A 23,174-nucleotide genomic window follows, 5' to 3' on the forward strand; every position below is an offset into this window, starting at 1 on the left:
TTTGAACCCACAGCCTTTGTATTTTCAGGATGACACTCTAACCAATTGAGCTAACCAGCCAAGGCTCTTTGCTTGTTTTGATTGTATTCTGGATTTGAAGAAAAGCCAACTTATTAAAGATATTTTCTTGGAGCCTGACCAGGCGGTGGCGCAGTGTATAGAGCGTTGGACTGGGATGCAAAGGACCCAGGTTCGAGACCCCGAGGTTGCCAGCTTGAATGCGGGCTCATCTGGCTTGAGCAAAGCTCACCAGCTTGGACCCAGGGTCACTGGCTTGAGCAAGTGGTTACTCGGTCTGCTGTAGCCCCACAGTCAAGGCACATATGAGAAAGCAATCAATGAACAACTAAGGTGTTGCAGCGAAAAACTAATGATTGATGCTTCTCATCTCTCTCTGTTCCTGTCTGTCTGTCTCTATCTATCCCTCTCTCTGACTCTCTGTCTCTGGGGGAAAAAAAAAAAGATATTTTCTTAGACAGTTGGGAACATTTGAATGAGAAATTGAAATTCTTTTTTCTCTTTCTTCCTCAATTCTCTACTCTCGAACTTTAGTGGAGAAGAGTAAAAGAGTGGGAAAGGTACTCCAAAGCAGTCTTATGTACTTGCGTTTAGGTAGGAGATAGAATGGAAGCTGCTATATAATAACCACGCTTCAAGTAATAGCCTTTTTAAAGAATGTGTTACCTGTCCTTTAGTTTGGAGGCTGCCCAAGTGATCGGAGGGATACTAATGATTAGGGAAGTGGCATGGCACAGAAGGGGAGGGCTGGTGTCATGTCTATTTTAAGTGAGAGGAGAGGAGATAGACTCCCCCACATGTCCCCCCGTCACAATCTACCCAGCAACCCCTGTCTGGGGCTGATGCTCAAATCAACCAACCTATTCTCAGTGCCTGTGGCCAATGCTTCAAACCAGTCGATCCACTGGCTCAGAGAGGGGAAGAGAGACAGAAGGAAGAGAGGGAGGGGAAGAGAAGCAGATGGTCACTTCTCATGTGTGCCCTGACTGGGGATTGAACCTAGAATGCCCACCCATCAGGCTGACACTCTATCCACTGAGCCAACTGCAGGGCTCATCTTTTATTTTTGACAGGTTTTTAGACCTTTTTATTAGTAGTGAAAGTTATTCCTAGCTGATAAAATAACTTTTAGAGAATGATCTGTTCTTCACATAAAAGGCTGAACTATGGGGGATATGAGAGGGATTCAAGGAAGAAATATTTTTGGAAGGAAAGTTCTGGGGAAGCGTCTTTCTGAGAAAGTGTCATTAATATGGAAAGAATATTCTCTTCTTTGAGCTAGAATTGTATTTGCAGTGCTACCTGTTTTTGACATTAACATTCATACCTTAGATTTCCATGAAGACAACTTACAAGGACCTGAATGGCCTCATTTTAGCTGCTTCAGCGTGTGGAGCTATTGCTTGCTCCTTCTCTTCCTGTGCCTGGTGTGACAGTGGCTGCTAAACACCATGAAGGTTGTTCCAGAGAAGAATGCTGTCCGCATACTCTGGGGACGGGAACGGGGCACTCGGGCCTTCGGAGCTCAGCGGCTTCTGCAGGAGCTGGTGGAGGATAAAACCCGGTGGATGAAATGGGAAGGCAAAGTAAGAAAAATGCTTATATTTGATATAGGGTTTGTAGGGTTGACAGTAGAATGGGTCCTTGGGTTGGGTTAATGACATAGAGTTGGGGTATAATTTATTTTGTGTAGAAAAAGAGATATATTATCTAACTTGAGGTTTTATAAAAGCCAAATTTGGAAGAATTTGGGCTAGAAATACCTTTTTTCTTTAGAATTAGACATTTTTCCTAGAGGTAATTTAATCTTTATCAATTTGTAGCTTGATCATTATGTCCAGTTTTTACACTTATACTGTAGATACTAATCTCAACAGGTTTATGTCCTTTTGAAATAGAGTGGGCCATAGTACATACACAATGTATTTTAACTTTTCTTTTTTTGTGTGTTTCCCAGAGAGTAGAACTGCCAGATAGTCCACGCTCTACCTTCTTACTGGCCTTCAGCCCAGACAGGTACCTAGTACTTATCTATAACTTAAGACTTGTAATAGCATTGCTTTCTGTATATTTGGCCTAACTTGATCTTCTGAATCAAATCCCCAAAGACTCTTTGAATGAACAGTTTGTTTATTTTTGTGTGTATGTGTGTGTGACAGAGACAAAGAAAGGGACAGAGAGGGATAGACAGAACAGGAGAGAGATGAGAAGCATCAATTCTTTGTTGCGGCATCTTAGTTGTTCATTGATTGCTTTCTCATATGTGCCTTGACCGGGGGGCTACAGCAGACAGAGTGACCCCTTGCTCTAGCCAGCGACCTTGGGCTCATGCTGGTGAGCCTTGCTCAAACCAGATGAGCTCGTGCTCAAGCTGGCAACCTCGGGGTTTTGAACCTGAGTCCTCTGCATCCCACTTCAACGCTCCATCCACTGTGCCACTACCTGGTCAGGCCCCCAAAGACTCTTTGAAGCACTGTATATGGACAGAGCTTTGACGGTGTATCATAAAGGGGAAGAAAGTAGATGAGCAGTTCTTACCATAAAAATAATGGGAATACGCAAGGAAAACTATGAGCTGTGAAGGTCAAAACTTGGAAAGTTTTTCATTAACTATCCTTTGCCTGTGCAATACAGACTACCAGTGCTGCGATAGTTTTCCAGCTAGAAAAAAATATTCTCTGAAGGAGGTATGTGTCATTTAGGGACAATGTGTAGAACTCAGAATGTTTTATTTATTTTTTCCTTTTTTTAAAATTGATTTTGAGAGATTGAGGGAGAGAGAGGGAAGAGAGGGAGAAGTTGCTTCACTTTAGTTGTTCATTGATTGCTTCTCATATATACCTTGATCGGGGGCTCAAGCAGAGCTACTGACCTCTTGCTCAGGCCAACAATCTTTGGGCTCAAGTCAGCAACATTGGGATCATGTTGATGATCCTATGCTCAAGCCATCATCCCTACACTCAAGCCAGCAACCTCAGGGTTTTGAACAGGTAACCACAGAGTTCCAGGTTTATGCTTTATCCACTGTGCCACCACTGGTCAGGCAGAATTCAGAATCTTTTAAAGTGCAGAATAGTTTTGTTTGTAATGCCCAAGGTGTAGTTTTTTTCATGCTGGAATGAGAAATAGCACCAATGTTCTATGTTTCCAAAGCTGGTGGTTTGTTACCCTCCTACATGCTTCACCTTGACTTTGTACTCTGATTCCTTAGGACTCTCTTGGCCTCCACCCATGTGAACCACAATATCTATATTACGGAGGTGAAGACTGGCAAGTGTGTTCATTCTCTGATTGGACACCGTCGTACTCCTTGGTGTGTCACTTTCCACCCCACCATATCAGGCCTTATTGCTTCTGGCTGCCTGGATGGGGAGGTTAGGATTTGGGATTTACATGTAAGTGTTTCCTTTTCTTTGGTATTCTAAATGCTGAGACTTGTTTACCATTGGGTTCTTGATGCTGGAGGAGAGACTATCCAGGTTCTTAGGACTACATCCAAGTTAGTGGTAGTCATTGCCTACTTAAGTGATAGCAAGTCTAGTTCATAGTCCTCCATTTAAAGATGAGCACCCTATGTAACTGTTCTTCCATCAGCCCATGCTCTAAGATGTGTTCAGGATGGCTTTTTGTTATTTTACAGCAAGCATTGCACTGTACTCTGATCATGAGCCTCAAAGCAGTATGCTCCTTGTCCTAGTGAATGGCTAGTGGATTGTTGTGCACCGTGCCATGCACCCACTTGAGTTTCCTCAGGCCTCAGAAACAGGAACTGTGCTGATGCTCATTGCTTATGGCTTGTAGAAAACTTGCAGAACTGAGCTGACAGCAATATTTTTCTGATAAATGGGTGACACTGCTTGATCACTGATTTTCTATATTGTTTTACAGAGGACATTTAAAGTAGGCCCTGCTATAGTCATTTTACCTAAAATATGGACCTTTCTTGATATTGACATCCAGTTTGCTGGCAGCTTGTAACCTGAGAATATTTGGGTTGGTTCATTCATAGGGTGGCAGTGAAAGCTGGTTCACAGACAGCAACAATGCAATTGCCTCTCTGGCTTTCCACCCTACGGCTCAGCTCCTTCTGATTGCCACTGCCAATGAGATTCACTTCTGGGATTGGAGTCGGCGGGAGCCCTTTGCTGTAGTGAAGACAGCTAGTGAGATGGAACGGGTCCGGTGAGTCCTCTGCCCACCAGTGATGTCTGGCATAGGATTAGCATGGCCAAGAACATTTATACTTGTCTTTCACCTCAGACAGATTGTGTTATTCCTGCTCAGGGCAGGTTTTATTTATCCCTACAGCTCCTCCTACTTTGTAAGCAGCTGTCCAGTCAGCTGGGAAGCAGTTCATTTTGTTAATTTTAGCTGTTCGTTATTGGCGTCATCTTTTGGTCTCTGAAGTCATCTTTAGTGCCTCTGAAGACCGGGGTCGTTAGAAACTTTTTTAGGTTCAAAGCTATCTGGGTTTAGAATAGAGCCCTTTTTTTTGAGAAACCTGAAAGGTGTTTAGGTGGTAGGAAGCTTGATGGATAATTGCTCATCTCTGGTTATCTGTGTTTATCAAACTGAAAGAGGGAGATGTAAGTATGTATCAGATATTCCAGTTGATAACTTATTTAGCCCTCAAAATCAGCACTCACATTGCATGAATTAAAGTTGATGCATTGTTTTTCTTTGATCATCTTGCTATTAGAGTTGGATATAAGCTAATCTAGTCTAGCTTAAAGATTCATCTATATTACTTGATGCTGAGACTGTTCATTGCCACCAGAACTTGTCCTCTTGCCAGTGTAGCTGCCATATGAGAGAAGAACTGAACTTGTGGCAGAGAGCTCTATGGTTTACTCCTATGATGAGCTCCTAGGTATGCGCAAACATATGCTTAATGTAGCTGCTTCCCAGGTAGAAGCCTGGGTGTTTTTTGAAATCATTTTTGTGATACATTTCCTTATTCTGGCAAGAATGAGGAGATAACAAAAAGTATTGAGTCTTACTATTTTAATCTCTTTGAAAAGTTTTGAAAGTCTCTAGGAAGTGGATACCTGAGTATTGCGACATTACCAGTGATGATTGCTGTAAATTTGAACACGTTTCCTCTTCTTGGTTCACGTAATCTCTCTACGCATGTCTCTGTGTCTCTTTCTTCCCTGTTTTTAGGCTGGTGAGATTTGATCCTCTTGGACACTACTTACTTACAGCAATTGTTAATCCCTCTAATCAGCAGGTAAGTTAGTCAACAGTTCTAACTACATCTAAACTGTGGGTTATTTTCTAAACTAGTGCTCTAATTCTGATTATGTTGGACTTTAACTTTCAATGCTCAAGTGTTTCTCTCTAGTCAAAATTCAAAACTAGCTTCAGACTGTATTCAAAGTTACAGCTATAATCATGACAAGGGAGTCAATTCCAAAACCTTTGGGTGATCACCTCATTAGAAGTAACCAGGCAGTGTTTTTGCTTTTTGTTTTTTTTTGTTTTTTGTTTTGTTTTTGAGAGAAGCAGGGAGAGAGAGCAGGATCATTGAGCTGCTCTTATATGTGTCCCAACCAGGGAATCGAACCAGCAACCCCCTTGCTCTGGGATGACACTCCAACCAACCAAGCACTGGCCAAAGCTTACTTTTTATTGATTTTTAGAGAGACAGGGAGGAAAGGGAAGCATTTGTTATTCTACTCATTTGTGCATTTTTTGGTTGCTTCCTGTGTGTGCCATGGCTGGGGAGCAAACCCACAACCTTGTTTTGGGATGATGCTCTTAATTGACTGGGCTAACTGGCCAGATGCTCTTTTTCTTATTTTTTAAAAAGTTTATTTTTATTTTACAGAGACAGAGAGAGAGTCAGAGAGAGGGATAGATAGGAACAGACAGGAACAGAGAGAGATGAGAAGCATCAATCATCAGTTTTTTGTTGCGACACCTTAGTTGTTCATTAATTACTTTCTCATATGTGCCTTGACTGTGGGGTACAGCAGACCGAGTAACCCCTTGCTCAAGCCAGTGACCTTGGGTCCATGAGCTTTTGCTCAGACCAGGTGAGCCCGCGCTCATGCTGGCGACCTTGGGGTCTCGAACCTGGGTCCTCTGCATCCCAGTCTGACGCTCTATCCACTGCACCACCGCCTGGTCAGGCTAAAAAGTATTTTTATTTTTTAAAATTTTATTTATTGATTTTAGCAAGAGAGGAAGGTGTGGGGGAGAGAGAAAGAGACAGGAACATTGATCTGTTTCTGTATGTGCCCTCACGGGGATTGATCTGGCAACCTCCCTACTTCCCGACCAGTGGTCGGCAAACTCATTAGTCAACAGAGCCAAATATCAACAGTACAACGATTGAAATTTCTTTTGAGAAGGCCCTGGCCGGTTGGCTCAGTGGTAGAGCGTCGGCCTGGTGTGCGGGAGTCCCGGGTTCGATTCCCCACCAGGGCACACAGGAGAAGCGTCCATCTGCTTCTCCACCCCTCCCCCTCTCCTTTCTCTCTGTCTCTCTCTTCCCCTCCCGCAGCCAAGGCTCCATTGGAGCAAAGTTTGCCTGGGCGCTGAGGATGGCTCTGTGGCCTCTGCCTCAGGCGCTAGAATGGCTCTGGTTGTGGCAGAGATACGCCCCGGATGGGCAGAACATCGCCCCCTGGTGGGCGTGCTGGGTGGATCCCCGTCGGGCACATGTGGGAGTCTGTCTGACTGCCTCCGTTTCCAACTTCAGAAAAATACAAAAAAAAAAAAAAATTTCTTTTGAGAGCCAAATTTTTTAAACTTAAACTACATAGGTAGCTACATTGTTATTAATTTAATTAGAGTGGAGTACCCTTTGTGGAAGGGCTGCACACAAGGGGCCAAAGAGCTACATGTGGCTCGCGACCCGCAGTTTGAGGACCAAGGCTAACCAACTGAGCTACATGGCGAGGACACCAGGTAGTGTTGATGGAATATCATTTATGTGTCTCTGGCAGTTTAACATTTTGCTTCCACTCACTGCTTCTGTGTTAGAGAGATGCCTTTTGTAAGAGAATTGGTTTGCCAGCTGTACTCATTCAGAAATGTTGCTAATTGGAAGTGAGTAACTTAATACCATATGATGATTCTAAATCTGAAGCCAGTTCTCAGTGCCTCAGAGATTGAGTTGTTATCTATGAAGGTTTTCTTTGGATGATTATCAGTAGCTGTTTTTGGTTTACCTGGAGGTTCTACCTAACGGCCTTTGCTCTTCCTCTGCTCCACCTTGGTCCACATTACAGGGTGATGACGAACCAGAGATCCCCATAGACGGAACAGAATTATCCCACTACCGTCAGCGTGCCCTCCTGCAATCACAGCCAGTTCGCCGGACGCCCCTCCTCCACAATTTCCTGCACATGCTGTCCTCTCGCTCCTCTGGCATCCAGGTGGGAGAGCAAAGCACAGTGCAAGATTCTGCTACCCCCTCACCCCCACCGCCTCCCCCTCAGCCCTCCACGGAGCGCCCCAGGACTTCCGCTTACATCAGGCTCCGCCAGCGGGTCAGTTACCCCACAGCTGAGTGCTGCCAGCACCTTGGGATCCTGTGCCTTTGCAGCCGCTGCTCTGGCACTCGAGTTCCTTCCCTCTTGCCACACCAGGACAGTGTCCCCCCTGCTTCTGCCAGGGCTACTACCCCTTCCTTTTCTTTTGTACAGACCGAGCCCTTCCATCCCCCGGAGCAGGCCTCGTCAACGCAGCAGGACCAGGGCCTCCTGAACCGGCCGTCTGCCTTCAGTACAGTCCCGAGCAACACTGCTGGCAACACGCTCCGCAACCTCAGTCTGGGTCCCACCCGTCGCTCTTTGGGAGGCCCTTTGTCTAGCCACCCATCTAGGTATCACCGAGACATAGCCCCCGGGCTGACAGGCTCTGAGTGGACCCGGACAGTGCTCAGTCTGAACTCCCGCTCTGAGGCGGAATCCATGCCCCCGCCCAGGACCAGTGCCTCGTCAGTGAGTTTGCTGTCTGTGCTGCGACAGCAGGAAGGTGGCTCTCAGGCGTCTGTGTACACTTCCGCTACAGAAGGGAGGGGTTTTCCAGCTTCAGGGTTGGCAGCTGAGTCAGATGGAGGGAATGGCTCCAGCCAAAACAATCCGGGCAGCATTCGCCATGAGCTTCCATGTGACTTGAGACGCTTCTTTTTGGAGTATGACCGGCTTCAGGAGCTGGACCAGAGCCTGAATGGGGAAGCCCCCCAGACCCAACAGACCCAGGAAATGCTCAACAATAACATTGAATCTGAGAGGCCTGGCCCCTCCCATCAGCCCAGCCCACACAGCAGTGAGAACAACTCTAACCTGTCCCGTGGCCACCTGAATCACTGCCGTGCTTGCCACAATCTCCTGACCTTTAACAACGATACCCTGCGCTGGGAAAGAACCACATCTAACTACTCCTCTGGCGAGGCCAGCTCCTCCTGGCAGGTCTCCAGTACTTTCGAGGGCATGCCATCAAGTGGCAGCCAGTTGCCACCTCTCGAGCGGACTGAGGGCCAAACGCCCAGCTCCAGCAGGCTGGAGTTGAGCAGCTCTGCTAGTCCGCAGGAGGAGAGGACTGTGGGGGTGGCCTTCAACCAGGAGACAGGCCACTGGGAAAGAATTTACACCCAGTCCAGCAGAACTGGAACTGTATCACAGGAGGCCTTACATCAGGATATGACTGAGGAAAGCTCTGAGGAAGATTCACTCAGGAGGTGAGCAGTGCTTTCTGTCTTCTCCTGCATCCCTTCCTTTTCGCCTTGTATCTCTTCCTTCAGTCCTGCAGGTGTTGTGGCTGGAGCTGGAGTGTCTGAGGCCCATGCATTTGGTTTGGCTCTCCTTAGCTTCCATTGCATCTTCTGGAATACCTTGCTGTGCTGGGAGAGAGGATAGGGCGTAGCCGTGTGAGTGAGTTGGCCCTGCTAGCTCCTTTTTTGTGACCTTTAGCCATAAAGGAGAGTACAGATTGGGTTAGAGAAGAATGAGATGAAAAAATAGAACCATTGACATCTTCTGCCCAGCTTTGACCTTCTGAAGGATTTATTTTCAGTACTAGTGACTGTGAAATAAAATGTCTCAGTGTGCCTAGAAATTAGTAGCAAAAGAGAACCCTGCTTGGGACAGATTCGTGTATTGGCTCTTCTTGTGTCACTTTGTTTTTACCTCTTAAATCTTATATTTCGGAGCAATGTATCTTGACATAGAAAAGAAAATAATATATATATCAAGGACAGTTCATATTTTTGGAGATATGTTTTTTGGACAGCAAGTCGGTTGTTTAGTTAAGATTTTTTTTTTTAGTAAATCTTCCAGATGGACATTCACCTCAGGGTGGGGAAGAAGATTCCAAAGAAGGAAGGCTTCTCCGTACCCAGATCGGCATCCCAGGCAACTCTTTCATGGAAGAAACAGTGTGGGTGTAGTTAGTCGCCCACCACATGTTCCATGTATGGCTCTGTGTGCATCTATCTTGATTTATTAGGGACGTTTTTCTGAATTCTGTAAAGGTCAAATCTAGCGTAATCACCAACTCCCAGAATATGCCTGTTGGATCCAAGCAGCATATTGCTTTGCCTTGTATCCTCTGTTGAAGCAACTGAAATTTATCTGACATAAGCTTCCAGCAAGGGAGGGAATATGGATTGTGCACATAATGTGCTTGTTATTTCGGGAGGGTGCTTTAGAGAGTTACCCAGTTAATAACAATTTGTTGAATGTATACAATTGTTCCAGTCTGTGCTAGGCACTATGGGGAACACAAAAGAAGCAAATACCTGGTCTTTGCCCACTGGGAGTAAACAGTGTTATTGTAGAGGCAAGACTTATTTACATGAAGTTATATAAAAACTGTACAATACTGAATGCTTCATTGTATGTTACTGAGATTAAATGTAGTATAATTTCAGGAAAAGGGACAGTACAGAAAAAGCTTTACAAAATCAAGACCTGAAAGATGGGTAGGAGGTAGAGAAGGGACTTTTTATATTAGGGGAACAGCACATACTAAGGGAGGAAAGGGCATATAGTGTATGCAAGATAGTAGGTGGTTACTAAGGGGAACAGAGGGAAATTTGGTTGGATGTAAAGGATAAAGTAAGAGAGGTTGTTATGGCTATGTGATTGAGACCAGTTCTGGATTAACGTCTCCTGAATTACTGGCTTTGGAATATTTTACCTTACATCTGGAGCCTGGGACTCTATTCGTCCCCTTTGTCGTGAGAGAAGGTAGCAAACACAGTGCCTGACATATAGTAGACATTCAGAATGTTTATGAAAAGTAGCTGTAAAGAGTCATGGCTAGATAGCTCAATTGATTAGAGCATCATCCCGAAGTACTGAGGTTGCCAGATTGATACCCGATCAGGGCACATACAGGAACATTGTGTTCCTATCTCTCCCTCTTTCTCCCTTCCTCTCTCACTAAAACCAGTATATAAAAATTAAAAAAATTAAAGTAGATGTAAAGGGACTGGCTTCATTTACTGGTCTGCCTACAAGTGCCTGTATAGTACCAGTGGGCTTCTGCTCAGCCTTGGTCCATCTTGTTCCAGCAGGACCTCTTCATTGTTGTCCTGAGAGATACCTGAGTGGTTTAAAATAAAGTCTGTTTGGTAATAGAGGTATCTATTACTGAGTGCCTACTATGTGTTAGGCACTGTGTTCTTGCTTTGTGTTAATTATACTCCTCACAAAAATTAGGGGATATTTCAAAATGAATATGAAGCGATGAAAAAGCATTTGGTTTTTATTAAACAAGAACATCAGAAAAGCAAGTGACAACTCACAAAAAGTTGTCCAATTATGCAAATGAGATGCAAAACCAACTTTTATTTCATTGGTGAGAATGCACTATACAAAAGGCTGAAAATACTGGAGTATCGGCATGTTCCCTCATCCCTTAATTTCTGTGAGCAGTGTATTTCTGATTCCCACAACAACTGTGTGCAAGGCAGGTATTAAACTTCCCATTTTACTGTTGAAGAAAGTGAGGCTTAGGGAAGTTGAAGTGTCTTGTTAAAGGTTCCATAATAGGGCATTGAGTGGGAATTTGAACTCTGGTTTGATGACTCAAGATTTTTTTCCAAGCTGCCCTCTATGGTATATTCCTAGTGGGATAGCCTCATATTTAGTTGAACCGTTTTTATTTATTTTTCTTTTAACTTTTATGAAAATCTTCAAATATGTAAAAATGAAGAGGAAAGTATAGTAAACAAACCTTCATATACCTATCATGTGATTTCAAAACTTACCAATACTTGGCCAGCCTTCTTTCCTTTTTATCCTCTCTCCAGTCCCCCCACTTAGATGTTATATAATTTTGTCTGAAGATACTCTGATAATGTTTGTCTAGAGAAATGCTGTTAAATAAAACTTTCTACAGTGATGAAATGTTCTATATCTGTGTTGTCCAGGACAGTAAGTAGCCACTAGCCACATGTGGCTAGTGAGCATCTGAAATGGCTAATGTGATCTGAGGAACTACATTTAAATTTTAAAAATTTAATTTAAATATAAATAGCCACATGTGACTAAAATATTAATGATCACTTCTTAATAAAACAGGCCATTTAAAATCTAGAACTATTAAGGATCTACCAACAATTTTTGTAGAGAAAAAAAGTGTGGTTTAAATAGAGTTCTGGCATTTAAAAATGTATGTTGTAGGAAATGGAGTCCCTTGTCACCTTGTTGTAACCAATTTTACATATATGCTTTTTAAATTTTAAAATATACAAATAACACGTTATCATTGTAAAAATGTATATTAATACAGTGGTTATATCATTTATGGAGTCCCTTTTAGATGCGCTAGGTAGGATGAGGTGTACCATAAGTGTCAACATTCTACTAAAAGATGACATATATTTAAAAATATTCTAAGTGCGCACCCTTTGAAGAAGGGCCACCATGTCCTTATAAATTAAGTGGCTACGTTCTAGCAGAAAGCACTAATACCCACAGTAACACTAGCTGATGAGAGTCCAGTACAAGACCTTGTTTGGATTTCCCCAGCAGGTGTCAGTATTGGGCTGCTCCTGCTGCCACCACTAGTCTAGAATGGCAGGGAAGAAAAGGTGTAACTGTATGTATACCTCTCCTTGAAGGGAGAGGGTTTATTTGGCCTTGTAGTGGGTGAGAGACTAAAGAGGTATGTTTTGATCCTTGGTGCTTTGAGAGAATTAATAGTGCTGCAAATAATGAGAGAGGTAAACACTAGTATGTATTTTAGTGTAGGTTTATATTGGTAATAACAAATACATTAGTCTCCTTTGCCTGTGGCAGTGGAGGGAAAGCCTTCTGTATAATCTGATTCTAGTTTACAATTTATAACTTGAGTGGCATTCCCTTTGCTTCACCACAAGAAACTTTTTGCGGGGTCAGATAGCCTGCGATCTAGTAGGAGATGATTAGGATATTGTGGCCTTTTGAAGCAGGAGTCTCTGTGACCTGCTATTAGGAAAAAAGAGAAAACTATTTAAATGGCATCTTAAAACTAGAGAAAGCCTAGAGCTTTAAAGTGCAGGGTTTTTGTTTGTGGGGGTTTTTTTTACGATGAAAAAACAGAGGAGGCGACAGGAAATGACAGTGAGGAGGCACTTGTAGCAAAGGTGGGATTCAAATCCGTGGGTCCTAAAGAGGCCATTTTTCCTCCACTTTATTTGAAATTAGTGCTTTCTTATTTTGTTTTTTAAGTGAGAGGAGGGGTGGGGGAAGAAGGGAGAGAGATGAGAAGCATCAACTTGTAGTTGTGGCACTTGAGTTGTTCATTGATTGTTCTCATATGTGCCTTGATGGGAGGGGGGCTTCAGCCAAGCCAGTGACCTTTGGGCTCAAAGCCAGTGACCATGGGGTCATGTCCGTGATCCCATGCTCAAGCTGGAGATCCCATAGCTGATGACAGGATACAGTACAAGACCTTGTTTGGATTTTGAAGCTGGGTCCTCAGCATCCCATGTTGACATACTATCCACTGTGCCACTGCCCAGCCAGGCAAAATTAGTGCTTTTATATAGCAGTTTCACCATCAGAATTTCATTTGCTCTTATAGATCTTTCTTTTTTTCTTTTTTAAGCTTTTTTTATTTTTATTTTTTATTTTTTTTGCCACAGAGACAGACAGGCAGGCAGACAGGAAGGGAGAGAGATGAGAAGCATCAATTCTTTGTTGCGGCACCTTAGTTGTTCATTACTTGCTTTCTCATATGTGCCTTGACCAGGGGCTCCAGCTGAGCCAGTGACCCCTTGCTAAAGGTAGCGACCATGGGGTCATGTCTATGATCTCATGTTCAAGTCAGCGACTGTACACTCAAGCTGGATAAGCCCGTGCTCAAGCTGATGACCTTGGGGTTTCGAACTTGAGTCTTTTGCGTGCCAGGCTGATGCTTGATCCACTGTGTCACCACCTGGTCAGGCTCTTATAGATCATTAACTGAGTGGTTCTTCAATCAAGTCTCATTGTAAGAAATTAGAGGTCTCACAGAGCATTTGTAATTATTGTCACTGGGTAGAAATGTCAATAACACAATTGTTTTTAGGGAGACAGGAGAAAACACTTATTTTAGTAATTTGCCCATAGAACTGCATGATTAGTCTTTTTAAAGTGATCTCAATTAGGGAAGTTCACTGTTAAAATCCCAACAAGTGGAAGATCAATATTGGGTTAGATCTGCCTCAAATAAATTGTTTCTTCATTCCTTCTCTAGATAGTTGACAAGGCCTTAGCTCTGAAATATCTAGTAAGATGAGTGTGTTCTGAGAAATGACATCTTTCGATCTTTACTTTTCCCTTATGATAGATGAAGATTGGGGAGGACATTGATGCTTACACCATAAAATTTGACCTGGAACATCAAAGGTTAGAGTTGAAAGTGCTCATTTGCCTGACTGGTGGTGGCGCAGTGGATAAAGCATCGACCTGGAATGCTGAGGTCGCCGGTTCAAAACCCTCGGCTTGCTTGGTCAAGGCACATACGAGAATTGATACTTCCTGCCTCCCCTCTTTCTCTCTTTCCCTCTCTCCCATCTCTAAAACTGAATAAATTAAAAAAAAATTTTTTTTTTTAAGGAAGTACTGATTAGAGATCAAGGGTGTTTTTTAGACTTTTGTGAGGGAATTGCTTTGGAGTTTGGAGCAATCTGAAGCCTCTTGAGGTTTCATAGGCCAACTAACTTGTTTGATCCTTCAGCTCTTGGCACATGGGGACTATCCAGGGAGGGAGGAACATCACTGAGAGAAATAAATGGATGTGTCTTCAAGGGCTAGTTGTAGGTTCACAGAGGGAGAAGGTGACCTAGAAATCGGGAAGGTACTAGTTTTCTCAGCTTGATTATAATACAGAGAGGGGTCCAACATGAGTAGTTTTTCTGTGCTGCTAACCTAACTGGGTCTGAAGGGTTTATTTATCAAAAATCCCTCCCAGTTTCTTCGGATGGGAAGTATATACAATTTATTATTCAAAATCTAGCACAGCTGTCACCTTTTCCTTTGGGAAACCTTCCCTGACTGCTCCAAATAATCACTTCCTCTTCTTTGCTGCTATGTACTAGATATAGATACTTCCTTGTAATATTGCACCCATGACAGAAGAGTATTTGTTTCTCTTTCTGCCAAATGATCTCTCTGAAGGCAATGATTATGTCTGTATCCTTGTTGTACCTAGAATACAACCTGTTACATAGTAGGTGCTTAACAAATGGTAGTTGCATTGAACAAATGAAATTGGAATTACATCCCCTATGATCCACTATGCAGTGTAAATCGTTTTTGTTATTCTTAGTAATAAAGGGAGGAAAAAAATCCTTTGTTATATTATATCCTTTAGTCTTATAGAGAGTGGTTGGCTCAGTAAGTACTTGTGTAAATGAAGTGGCATTACCTTGAGCACGAGGAAGACACCTTTTGTGACTTGAGGTCACGGTGACTTAAAATGCATTCCTCTGTTTCACTGTTGTGCTACATTTCTAACTTGTGTATTGGTTGTCCTGAAGTCTGTTTTGTTTTTTGGGTTTTTTTTTTTTAACAGAGAGAGGGACAGAGAGAGGGACAGATAGGGACAGACAGGCAGGAACAAGAGAGGTGAGAAGCATCAATCATCAGTTTTTCATTGCAACACCTTAGTTCATTGATTGCTTTCTCATATGTGCCTTGACTGTGGGCCTTCAGCAGACTGAGTAACCCATTGCTCAAGCCAGCGACCTTGGGTCCAAGCTGGTGAGCTTTGCTCAAACCAGATGAGCCCGCGCTCAAACTGGCGACCTCGGGGTCTTGAACCTGGGTCTTCTGCATTCCAGTCCGATGATCCACTGCACCACCGCCTGGTCAGGTTGTAATAAGTCTTATGTGCTTGGTCAACTGTCCTTCATATTGGCTCCCAGTGACGACTCAGGCCCTTCATGTTCTTGAGCATACTGACATCAGATACAACTTCCTCTTGAGACCATTTTGTTGGTCTTGGTTTGACCTTTCAGTGATACTAATATCTCTGCCAGGCATTGCTGTTATTTTACTTTTCTCCTTAAAGACTGTCTACGGCCTCAATGATGGCATACTCGGTCTTGTAAAGTTTTAATAAAGTCCAAATTAGATATGAGTAAAACAAATTAAATGTGACGGTTCTGTTTCCCATTGGTGCTTTATGTATCTTGCAGTTTCTGGGGAAGGCTTTCATTGAATTTGCTTAGAAGGTAGAGTATTTTGGGTTTGAGAAAGTAGCTGCTCATCTTTTTTGTTTTGGAGTCCATGCATTATTAGGATAGATCTTTTTTGGTTTTGAGATTTTAAGTTCCTTTTTTCTGGGGGGTAGAATCCTTATATTAAGAAAAGTTTTGCCTGACCAGGTGGTGACGCATTGGATTGAGCGTCGGACTGGCATGCGGAAGACCCAGGTTTGAGACCCCGAGTTGCCAGCTTGAGTGTGGGCTCATCTGGTTTGAGCAAAAGCTCACCAGCTTGGACCCAAGGTCGCTGGCTCGAGCAGGGGGTCACTCGGTCTGCTGTAGCCCTCTGGTCAAGGCACAAATGAGAAATCAATCAATGTACAACTAAGGAGCCGCAACAGAGAATTGATGTTTTTCATCTCTCTCCCTTCCTGTCTGTCTGTCCCTATCTGTTTCTCTCTCTGTCTCTGCCACACACAAAAAATGTTTTGCTTTACCTCTAATTATGCCCCTAAAAAAAATTGAAGTTATTGCTTTTGGTATTTACATAATAATAAACCCTTACTAACTTTTGAGTTCTTACTCAGAAGTTTGGTGTTGGAGGACAAAGAATAGGGAAGAATCCTCTGTGTTACGGGCAAACCATGACATTCCTGATGGGAAAAGAGAACTAGCTATTGAGAAATCAAAAAGAAGACAAAGCTGATGGTGAAATTTTTTTGTCTGTGTGATTTTCTTTTTAATTTGTTGATTTTTAGAGAGAGGGAGGCAGGGGGGAGAAGGAGCAGGAAGCATAGTTGCTTCTCATATGTGCCTTTGACCAGGCAAGCCGGGGGTCTCGAACTGGCAGCCTTAGTGATCCAGGTCGATGCTTTATCCTCTGTGCCACTGCTGGTCAGGCAGCTGATGGTGGAATTTAAGCAGCTTAGTTTTAAGAGAGGTAAGGGAAGCTGGGGGAAGGTAAACCCAGGCCTTAGAAGAGGAAGCTGATGCTTACAAAGAGGGTTGCCCCATGCGTGATCATGGATGGCTCTTACTATAATCCTGGGAATTGGGCTGGTGAAAAATTTACTCTTATTGATCTCTGTTTATTCTTTCAGTTAACAGATATTTACTAAGCACCTACTATGTACCAGATATGATTTAGGCACTAGCAATAAATCTCTTGTTCTAATAGGAGCAAGATAATAAATATCTAAGCTGCCAGGTGGTGATCAGTTCTGTGGAGAAAAATATTTTAAAATGTAGGAGGTGCCGGGGTAGAAGTTTGTAGTGTTAAAAGGGTCATGAGAGAAAGTCTTGATAAGATAACACTGGAGTAGAGACCTCAAGTAAGCAAGGGAGTAAACTCTGTAGATATTGGGGACATTCTATTCAGAGAGAAGAGTGAATGCAAAATCTCAGAGACGTTTGGCTGGAGCACAGCCACGGATGACGTGATAGAGATGAAGTGAGAGAGGTAATAGGACTAGATTGTGCAGGGCCTTCTAAGCTGTTTAAGGGATTTTACCTCTTATTCTGAGTGATTTGGGAGCCATTGAAAGGGGAGTGGCATGAGCTTATATTTTATTTTTGTTTGTTTTTTTTGTTTTTCATTTTTCCGAAGCTGGAAACGGGGAGGCAGTCAGACAGACTCCCGCATGCGCCCGACCAAGATCCACCTGGCATGCCCACCAGGGGGCGATGTTCTGCCCCTCTGGGGCGTCGCTCTGCTGAATCCAGAGCCATTCTAGCGCCTGAGGCAGAGGCCACAGAGCCATCCCCAGCGCCCGGGCCATCTTTGCTCCAATGGAGCCTCGGCTGCGGGAGGGGAAGAGAAAGACAGAGAGGAAGGAGAGGGGGAGGGGTGGAGAAGTAGATGGGCGCTTCGCATGAGCTTATATTTTAAAAGAATCACTGGGGCTGCTGATTGAGAATAAACTGAAGAGGCTTTGCTAAGTAGGGTAAATTAGGGTTAGGCCAGCATCACACAATTTTTAGATTAATTTGTATGTTGAGACTGTGGTGAAAACCAGAAAGCAGGAGTCAATGTGTCAGAATTAGATGGGCCAGAGATGAAGAGTTGCTAGATAAATAAAGAAATAAAGCCTCTTAATAGGCTTGTTATCTGCAACAAATATGCCGCCGCCACCACCTCCTTCCCCAACCATGATGCCATGTTACTGAAACCATGTGGAACAAAGAGGGTGAAAAATTTAGTGAGCAATGGATCATAAGTAGAAAATTTGAGGTGCCTGTTTTTCCGCTTACAAAATTGGTACAAATTCAAGAATCCAAACATTACAGATATGTGTACTATAGAAAGTCAATCTCCTCCACAATATTAACCAGTATTAACAATTTGTGTTAACTCCAGAATTTTTTTCTATGCAAACTAAAACACATTTTTTTGTAATTTGTAAAAATGGGATCATACTAAATCTTCTGTCCATTGTTTATTTACACCAGGGGTCCCCAAACTTTTTACACAGGGGGCCAGTTCACTGTCCCTCAGACCTTTGGAGGGCCGCCTCATACAGTACTCCAGTACACTGACCACCAATGAAAGAAGTGCCCCTTCTGGAAGTGCGGTGGGGGGGCCAGATAAATGGCCTCAGGGGGCTGCATGCGGCCCATGGACCGTAGTTTGGGGACGCCTGATTTACACATTTCACTTATTATATCTGGACATTTTTTTCATGTTGATCTATCTAGATCAGGGGTCTCAAACTTGCGGCCCGCGGGCTGCATGCGGCCCGCCGAACAATTTTGTGCAGCCTGCAGACTAATCCACGAAGTTCAAAATATTTTGGATAAAATTAAGTAAGCCTAGGGGCCTACTTGTATTTTTCATTTCTCTAGCATCCTAGCTAGATATTAGCTTAGTTAACAGCAGTTGTGATGCGAACTACAGTTTCTGGTCGTTTTGTGACACTGAGTAAACTGCATGTACGATTGTGCTTGTTGTACTGATTTTTTTTTGTTTTCAACTGCAGTGAGAAAAGTGTTGTGTAACAGTTGCCTTTTGTAGACCTAGTGCGGCCCGCCGAATGGCTGTGATCTTGCTCTGCGGCCCACATGCTGAGTTGAGTTTGAGACCCCTGATCTAGATGTTACATTCTTTTTACAATGGCAAAGTATTCCAACAATTGGACATACCATAATTAATGTGTTTCCTGTTGTACACTCTGGATTGTTTCTGTTTTTTCCTTTTACAAACAATGCTGCAGCATCTTTGTGTACTTGTTTAGGTGTTTCTAGGATGAATTTTTAGAGGTGCAATTGCTGGAATCAAAGAGTACGAATACCGTTAATGATAAATGAAGATTAATTTTATAGTATTTATTATTATAATAATTTATTATTACTAATTTAAGATGTATAAAAAGACATTTTCTATTTCCTGTTTATGTTAATAAACATAATTGTATACATATTCATAATTTTATAGATTGGGATTTCTAATGCTATTCTTTTTTTCTTCTCCCATAAGATCTTAAGATTCTCAGTAGAAAATTCTAGCACTGGTTTTTCAGGAATGTGCTCTTCCAGATTGAGAAGAACTTCTGTTTTATTCTAAATATCTGCCATCTGGAGGTGTTCATGTACTTTTCTTCTCGGCAGCTTTTTATGAGGGAGACATAACCTTGGTTCCATCTGACATTTCACCTGCTTACTGACTGAGCCACATAGTCTTCTGAGTCTTGTTAAATGACTGAGAGAGCCCAGATATCCTGCCCTATCATAAGGCAGTAACGTTTAGATATTTGACTCACTTGTCTTCAGGGGTAGTTAGAAAACCCATTTCTCTCTTTGCCAATATGAGGGTAAGGATGGAATATGGAGGTGAGGATAGCAATATATGTAGGGTGGAAGAGAGAGGTACCATTGTGGTTAATCTTTTTCACATTTACTGTTCACCTGCCCAACTGGATGGAGCCTTTTTTAATTCTGTATAATCCCTAGGTATATCCTCTCTATCAAGGGTTGGCAAAGTTTTTCTGTGAAGGACAAAATAGTAAATATTTTAGGTTTTGTAGGCTATATAGTCTCTGCTGCAACTATTGAACTTTGGCACTGTAGCTTGAAAGCAGCCATAGACCATACGTAAGTGAATGAGTGTGATGTGTTCCAATAAAACTTTACTTAGGGATACATATGTGATTGTCATATAATTTTCATGTCATGAAATAGCCTACTTTTGATATTTTTTAGCAATTTAAAAATTAAGAACATTCTTAGCCCATGGGCTGTACAAAAACAAGCAGCAGACCAAATTTGGCTGACAGGCAGTGGTTTATCAATTCCTGCTTTCTGTGAACATGATTTGGAAGAGTCAGGTGCTGCAGTAGTAGAAGGCATTATGGTAATGGGCCCACTCCCCGAAGAGCTAGGTAGGGAGCTTTTTTCCTTCTACTTTGGGCCAGATGTTCTAGTATTGGTTCTTGTGAGATTATTTTGATGGTTAATAACTGGCATAAATGCAAAAAGTTTCTTGTTTCCTATGTTATCTGCCCCGAAGCAAGGTTTTCCAGCCTTGTTCTATATGTGTCTTGGAAATTGTTTGCAAGCTGGAGAAGATGTGCGCCTCCAGGTCCTTCCGGAGGTATGCTTGACAGGCAGCCCTTCCTCCTCTGCAGGTCAAATTAGCGCCTGTTAGGCTGATCTAAATTATCCCCCATCATCCCTCTCTGAGGCTGAATAGTAGAGCAAGCTGTGTGCTTTGTATACACACTGAGAACTTGAAAAGATGTAATCGCTTCTGTCAGTGCAGTGTTGGAGTGTTACAGGGACTACAGTGGGATCTATATGTGTGCTGCAAATACGTTGGGGGCAGTTACCCATGTACTCATTCTTTCCCCCTCAGATTGCCTTCTCTACTATATTTATTCAGAGTAGTTCTCTACAGTGCATTGGAGGTTTTACTAAGACAATAACACCAGGTGTATGGGGGTTTGTTTGCATAATATATTTTGCTTATTGTAATTGGTCCCAGCCCATTAGAGCTATGTGGTAGCTTCCCTCCATCCTCTTGGAGAATCCAGTTCATCCTTCGTGTGAGCACTTTTGCAAACGTGTTCATGTGCACAGATTTGGTGTTTATATGTGACCCTGTTACATTAACCCAGAGACTGAAAAATAATCTTCCGGTATATTTGGCCCTCATAGTGTTTCTAAAATTTTCAGGTTTTTTCCCACATAAATACAGATTTCTGTATTCTGTTGAAAAAAGTGGAAGGTTCTGGCTTGCACTCCTATGTAGTAACAGTCAGCAAGAGTTGAGTAGTTGTTACCCATTTACTCAAGGCGTGGACTTTACATTGTGCTTTAGTCTGCATTGGGCTGACTTCACACACTTACGTTTTATACTTAATTCCAATTTTGTGTTGCTTACCATTCCATTAGTTCAAGCAAAATGTGTTGATGATTATGTGTAGGCAAGTGTCTTCTAAGTGTCCTATCATTCGACTCCACCAGGGGGAGGCACTGGACATTGCAGTATCCTTTCCTGTACCCCACACATCCTGCCTAATTCATCCACAAGGGGCTCCCCTGCTGCTGAAGGCTGACAGGCTGACAGCCCCCTCACCTGAGAAGCTGCCTGACTTTTTAATAGCAACAATTAATAAACTCCTCCTCTGTTTCCAAAGAGGGAAAGTGGGGGTGCCAAGCTTTTTGCTGGCTGGAGCACACGTTAGTGAGCTGATCTCTGTTATGTCAGGTTATGCAGGATGAAAGCGCCCTTCCTTTAATGATGGACGGTGTAAAATAAAATCTTGGAGAATGCTTTTACCTCTCCCTGTGAGCAGAGCGCCTTGGACAGAGGGGTGGATTCCAGTGAAAAGCCTGCTTGATTTGAGTGTCACCTGCCAGAAAATTAAAATCAAGTTAGAGCAGCAGTAGGAAATTGTATTAATAAAGAAATCAAAGGCTGAAAGCATGGCCCTGTCGTGCAGAGAGAATTGCACCTTGTTAACATTGTGCCCTTTTCCTCTGCTGCATCAGAGGGTGTGTCAGTCTTTTTTCTTTCTTTCCTCCCCTACACATGTTCCCATACGTTTCTTAAGTTTTCCTCTGTATTCCTGTCTCCTTGGACCACGTCACCTCAGCAAGATGGTTTTTATCTTTTCTTTTCTTTGTTCTGATGGCAATTGTAACGCATTTTGCATTTTTTTCTTTTTTTAATTTTAAGGACTGTTATTCTAAAACAAAAATGTGAATAAAATTATAGGTCTCTTCCAACATTTCTTAATATCTTCTGTAACATTCAACTCGGAAGGTAGAAAACCACAAAGTTCTTCCCTAAGGATGGGTGTAAATGGAAAGTAGTATTACATTACTGCACTATATCGAATACTAACTATGAAGAGAGGGGAAACTCAATTACTTCAATTTCCATCACCCCAATCACATTTTTTTTAAGTGAGAGAGAAAGACAGGAAGGGAAAGAGATGAGAAGCATCAATTCGTAGTTGTGGCAGTTTAGTTATTCATTGATTGCTTTTTCATACTTGCCTTGACCAGGGTGCTCCAGCTAAGCCAGTGACCCCTTGCTCAAACCAGCGACCTTTGGCTCAAGACAGCGACCTTGGGCTTCAAGCCAGTGACCTTTGGGCTCAAGTTGGCAACCCTGAACTCAGGCCAAATGAGTTCATGCTCAAGCTGGCAACCTCGGGGTTTCGAACCTGGGTCCTCAGTGTCCTAGGTTGACATTTTATCCACTGTGCCTCCACCGTGTCAGGTACCCCCAATCACTTTTGTTGAAGAACTGCTCACTTAACATCCTAGGAGCTATCTTATTGAGATCTGCCACTGTGATCTACGAGTAATGAACCTTTTCCAGTTAATATAATGAATATGACACTGCCCACATTGATCTGTGGGATGGCTAAAAGGACAAACCCTTAGTATCTGAATCATCTATTAGAGAAATTGTGCACATAATTATTTTTCTGTTAGGATCCTCCAACTTAACAATTTTTAAATAGCTGAAATATAAGGGAAGTCACATCACCGTACCTGGAAGTTATGGTGACACACAAACACAGTCTGTTCACAGATGTTCAGCTTTATAGCAACAGCACTCTGGGATAGCCACTGGCACAGTCACAGTTTTAAAAATCAAGAGAAGTAAACATAACAGAGCTTTTGCACAGTGGTAGAAAATTGTGTTCTTGGTAGTAGACAGGAAATAATTGGCCAAAGAAACGGGTTCATGGAGAGGCATAATCTAGACCAGGGGTTGGGAACCTTTTTGGCTGAGAGAGCCATGAATGCCACATATTTTAAAATGTAATTCTGTGAGAGCCATACAACAACCCGTGACCCATGTACATTACACATTATCCAATAAAAATTTGGTGTTGTACCAGAGGACAGCTGTGATTGGCTCCAGCCACCCGCAACCATGAACATGAGTGGTAGAAAATGAATGGATTGTAATATATGAGAATGTTTTATATTTTTAACGTTACTATTTTTTTTTTTAAAAGATTTGTCTACGAGCCAGATGCAGCCATCAAAAGAGCCACATCTGGCTCAC

General features: G+C 42.7%; 1 protein-coding gene across 18 annotated transcripts in view; it reads left to right on the forward strand.

Moving 5' to 3' along the window:
- AMBRA1 (autophagy and beclin 1 regulator 1) overlaps positions 1-23,174 on the forward strand; it is a 229,519-nt gene that overhangs the window by 62,002 nt on the left and 144,343 nt on the right. For 15 of the 18 annotated variants that reach the window (XM_066362220.1, XM_066362229.1, XM_066362213.1 and 12 more), the window contains 6 exons: positions 1,351-1,604; positions 1,976-2,034; positions 3,230-3,413; positions 4,028-4,200; positions 5,182-5,248; positions 7,257-8,710. In XM_066362220.1, coding sequence (XP_066218317.1) covers positions 1,470-1,604; positions 1,976-2,034; positions 3,230-3,413; positions 4,028-4,200; positions 5,182-5,248; positions 7,257-8,710 — 2,072 coding nt within the window. In that variant the 5' untranslated portion in view covers positions 1,351-1,469. The remainder of the gene's footprint in view (positions 1-1,350; positions 1,605-1,975; positions 2,035-3,229; positions 3,414-4,027; positions 4,201-5,181; positions 5,249-7,256; positions 8,711-23,174) is intronic. The other 3 variants (XM_066362340.1, XM_066362350.1, XM_066362360.1) reach the window with 1 other exon arrangement.

This window comes from Saccopteryx leptura, chromosome 1 (genome assembly GCF_036850995.1).
Source record: "Saccopteryx leptura isolate mSacLep1 chromosome 1, mSacLep1_pri_phased_curated, whole genome shotgun sequence".
NCBI classification, from domain to species: domain Eukaryota; kingdom Metazoa; phylum Chordata; class Mammalia; order Chiroptera; family Emballonuridae; genus Saccopteryx; species Saccopteryx leptura.